The 4,864-nt window shown below is 41.2% G+C and overlaps 1 protein-coding gene across 2 annotated transcripts in view; it reads left to right on the top strand.

Annotated features, from left to right (window-relative positions):
* Positions 1-4,059: 4,059 nt before the first annotated feature.
* The window catches only part of LOC121385420 (carbohydrate sulfotransferase 1-like), a 74,126-nt gene continuing 73,321 nt past the window's right edge, over positions 4,060-4,864 (top strand). For both annotated transcript variants that reach the window (XM_041516094.1, XM_041516095.1), the window contains exon 1: positions 4,060-4,480. In XM_041516094.1, the coding sequence (XP_041372028.1) occupies positions 4,445-4,480 (36 nt within the window). In that variant the 5' untranslated portion in view covers positions 4,060-4,444. The remainder of the gene's footprint in view (positions 4,481-4,864) is intronic.

Raw genomic sequence — 4,864 nt, forward strand, 5'->3', positions numbered from 1 at the left:
GACGTCACTTCCGTGTCATATGACGTATGCACCCCGTTGAATGAAATGAGCTCAGGGCTGGATGCCGCCTGCGTCGCGCTGAAAGAACTCTGTGACGTCTGCTGCTGTTGTTTCATCAAAGAAATCGTCACAACCTCACCACTCTTCTCGTCCTCACCTTCGTCGCTAATGGAATAATCCACTAGCGACGTCTGGATGGAGTCTCGCTGAGTCACATCGAACGAGATTTCACGTCTGTCGTGGTTAAATCTCCTGGAATCTTTGCGTTTGATTGCTGTTGAATGGCCGATGGGACAAGGTATTGCAGCAGTGGCATACCTTTTAGCAATGGCCGTGGTCGCAAGGCACTTGCATCTGTAGCTGAAGTAACCGGGATAGCCTTGCGTTTGGAAACAACTCATGATCGAAGAGTTTTGTGAATTAGAAATTTCACTAAAAATTTTGCGCTAAAGTTATTCTCAAATCACAAATGAACAGAATATAACTGATTTTTTCCCCCTTCTAGATTTTGTAGAACACGTGTTTGTCGGTGTACAGACTAAACAAAATATACCAGCAATACGACCAGTATCGTCTAATATACTCGATTGTAAAAGTGACACTTATGACATGTCCCCAGATTGGGCTCAATATCCAATAATAGAGGTATTCAGATTAGGACTCAATATCTATCAGTGTCATCGGTTCTGATTGGAGACATGGCGAGCTAATGTGATTTAATTACAGTGACCTTTGACACGCGACTTCAATTCACTGAAGATCTATAGAGATACACTATAAACTCATGTCCTGTTAATTGTCTGTTCATGATCAGCCCGTCCTTGGGATGTCATTAATTACTTTGCGTTCAATACTAATCGGCCTGCGGTTGATTGGTGAATTCCACGAGCCGACAGAACAGAACTTTATTACGCCCAGTGTTCTTTTAGGGTTCCTGCATTTATCAATAATTTCATTTATTAAATTACATATTTTTTTAGAACATTTATTTTGTTATTCGCCATTAGTTGTTTAAATTTCAGCGCACTTGGTTTATTATAAAAATATGGCTTACGCAAATGTTTACGGGAGTTAGTGAAATAAGTACATGTGAATAAATAGTGAAATTCGTCTCCAATGTCATTATTGTTACATAATGTGCACGTTCGATCTTCTAGTGGGGTGTTGTTCCAGCGCCCTATTTCGATTGGTAAGTAGTGGTTAGATGTTCTAAATCTGAGAAATATAGCCCAGGATGTTTGTGATAATATAATAAGATATTTTTCTAATAATATGAGGTTTTCTTTAAATATAATGTACGTTTCACCTCTTGATGATAAAGCTATATTACTATTCCTTTGTTGTAAATACTGGTCGTTTTGTCTTAATTTTACTTAAAGTTCGTGACATCCAAACATTTGTCATGCCTAGCTGATCAAATGTATCTTCACAACCATTTTGATCCATTTATAACTATATCCATTAACAGAACAGTCGTATTATTATCGTGTTATTACTTCTCTTGTTTTGTTTACAGAAAGGAAGGAAATGTTTTATTTAACGATGCACTCAACACATTTTATTTACGGTTATATGGCATCAGACATATGGTTAAGGACCACACATATTTTGAAAGAAGGTAGGAAGGATATGGTTTATTTAACGACGCACTCAACACATTTTATTTACGGTCATATTGGGTCGGACATATGGTTAAGGACCACACAAATATTGAGAGGAAACCCGTTGTCGCCACTTAATGGGCTACTCTTTTCGATTAGCAGCAATGGATCTTTTATCTGCATCATGCCACATACAGGATAGTACATACCACAATTTTTTTTACACCATTTATAGAGCACTCACTAAAAAGAGAAATAGCCCAATAGGTCCACCGACGGGGATCGATCCTAGACTGATCGCGCATCAAGCGAACGCTTTACCACTGGGCTACTTCCCGCCCCTGTTTTGTTTACAGAAACAAGACATGATTTGTAAAGTTTATATATATTTATATGAAAGTTTACTTGACATTTAATAATTATGTCATGTATTGGTGCTGTCTATAACTCATGTTTTGACCTCAGCATGACTTGTCTGTCATGTAAATGACTGACTGGAATAAATATTGGGGGAAAACGCCAGAAGAGACGTGTAATATTAATTCATGCAGTAAAGACGATGATTTTGTTTGTTTACTATAAATATATATATATATATATATATATACTCTTCAAAAGAAGAAACGCAAAACCACATTGTCGTAACATTTGGAGAATTGATTTAATTATTGAATGGCGAGTCCGATAATTACCAAATGTTGCAGGATTGTTCACATTTCACTCTAGTCCATTGTGAGTAAGTGATAGGACACACCACCAAGGTCAAGGTCATCTGTAGTCAATACCGGGTGTGGCCTCCGCGTGTGTTGACAACTGCCTGGCACCGCCTGCCCATTGAAGCAACCAGAGTACGGATGACGTTCCGGGGGATGGTGGCCCACTCGGCCTGCAAGGCTGCTGCCAGCTCGGGCAGGGTCTGGGGCTGTGGTTGTCGCTGTCGGAGGCGTCGGTCCAACTCGTCCCATAGATGCTCAATTGGGTTCAAATCCGGTGATATCGATGGCCAAGGAAGGACATTAATGTTGTCGTTCTGTAGGAAAGCCGTTGTGAGACGTGCTGTGTGAGGCCTGGCGTTGTCATGTTGGAACACTGCGTTGGCGTTGGCCATAACTGGAACGATGTGTGGCCGGAGGATCTGGTCAATGTAGCCCTGTGCATTCAGGTTGCCCTGCACGTGGACCAGGTCAGTTCTGCCAGTGTGTGAGATGGCTGCCCACACCATGACACTACCCCCGCCGAATTTGTCCACTTCCTGCACGCAGTTTGCCGCATAATGTTCACCACGACGCCTATACACGCGACATCTTCCATCATGACGTCGGAGCAGAAATCGGGACTCGTCACTGAACCACACCTGTCTCCATCGCAGTTGAGGCCATTGTCGATGAATCTGGCACCACTGCAGTCGGAGTCGACGGTGTTGTGGTGTTAAGATGACACCTCGAACTGGACGTCTGGCACGAATTCCTATCTCACGTAGGCGGTTCCGTACGGTCTGGTCGGATATCCTGCGCAAACCTGGTATTGCTGCGGCTGTGGAGGTGGCAGTAGTCAATCGTTCCCGAAGGTGGCGTACCCGGATGTAGCGGTCCTGCCCGGGGTAGTGACCCGTGGTCGACCGGATCTAGGGAGGTCACGTGTTGATCCATGTTGCTGGTAACGGTCCCACAGTCTGGAGATGGTGCTTGGGGACACATGGAATGCCCTGGCAACGGCCGTTCTGGATTCGCCTGCGTCTAGTCGGCCGATGGCATTGTTTCTCTGCGGTTCACTGAGACGTGGCATGTCCTGGATTGTCAACTGTCGGCCAGATACAGAGGCCAGGCAAGCGAACACCCTGCACTTTTATACTGTCGGTGTTCATGTTGCACGTGCAGACAACGCACGTACAGTGGTGACATGGTTTGCACGTGGCTGCGTTTTTGCGAATATTCACATTTTGGAACTTTATTGTACAGTAGCTGCGTTTTATCGAATGTAACCGTGGGAATGTGTTTGGGACATGCAATGACCTTATATTCACAAAGCATGAACCGGTAGGAAACATAAAATCGGAGTTATAACCCATTTGTACCCTTTTGCGTTTCTTTTTTTGAAGAGTATATATATATATTGTGACCTTCCCGATCCACAATAACCACTAACTGGATTAAAAACTTTAATAGACCGCAGAAGTCACGTGTACCAAGATTGATAAATCCGAATTATCCAATCATGGTACTAAACAATTGCCATGTGTACAAGTTATCACATGCAATTAAATACAATTATTAGATATAGACTGTGTGATATTTAATATCACATTATTCAATGCAATAAACTAATTGCCCGATTAATAAATTGACTAAATAACTAAAACATTGAGCACACACTTTCTTGACAAAATTACATAACAAGTAGCAAGTGTTTAAATGTTTTTATATAAAAAATATATGTTTAAATAAATAAAGTTTTCCCATAGAATTCTGGCATTTAAGTTATTAATTAATAGTCACCAAACGAAAATCAGTCCATCACGAAAAGTTTCAATGCACGACTGCCAAGGGCTGCTAAACAAGATGACCGGTCGCCGCTCCTTCATGCCTTGTTGACGTGGTAACTTCTGACGGTGCTGGACAGGAGATACTCTAACTTCGAGTTCTGAAGATTGTGCGTTGATTCCCAGTTTATATAGGCATCTGAAGACGTGTGCAACAGAATACACTCCACAAGAACATCGTGCAGAACTCATAACTTACGATGTAAATTAATTCGCCGACCAATCAAATCATTCCAAAAACGAAAAGCCACCAGACAGGTGCTCCACGGATCACGGTCTGGCTATACGAACAGACAAAAACAAAATGTCAGCCACCTTGGCGAACACGTCTGCTCTCCAGGTAAGTCATTATTTTATTATTTCAGCACGCCGTCGTTGTTTAAACACATGATAGGACATAATGAGATATGTCCGCCACAGTTATATTTTATTCTCTCCAGCCAGCGAAACACATAGTCTTCCATATTTTTACTTGAATTTTCACCCGACGATAAAAACGTCCATATTACATATATTACTATAGATATATATATATATATATATATATATATATATATATATATATATATATATATATATATATATATACTCTTCAAAAGAAGAAACGCAAAACCACATTGTCGTAACATTTGGAGAACTGATTTAATTATTGAATGGTGAGTCCGATAATTACCAAATGTTGCAGGATTGTTCACAATTCACTCTAGTCCATTGTGAGTAAGTG

Source organism: Gigantopelta aegis, chromosome 11 (genome assembly GCF_016097555.1).
Source record: "Gigantopelta aegis isolate Gae_Host chromosome 11, Gae_host_genome, whole genome shotgun sequence".
In the NCBI taxonomy this organism is placed as follows: Eukaryota; Metazoa; Mollusca; class Gastropoda; order Neomphalida; family Peltospiridae; genus Gigantopelta; species Gigantopelta aegis.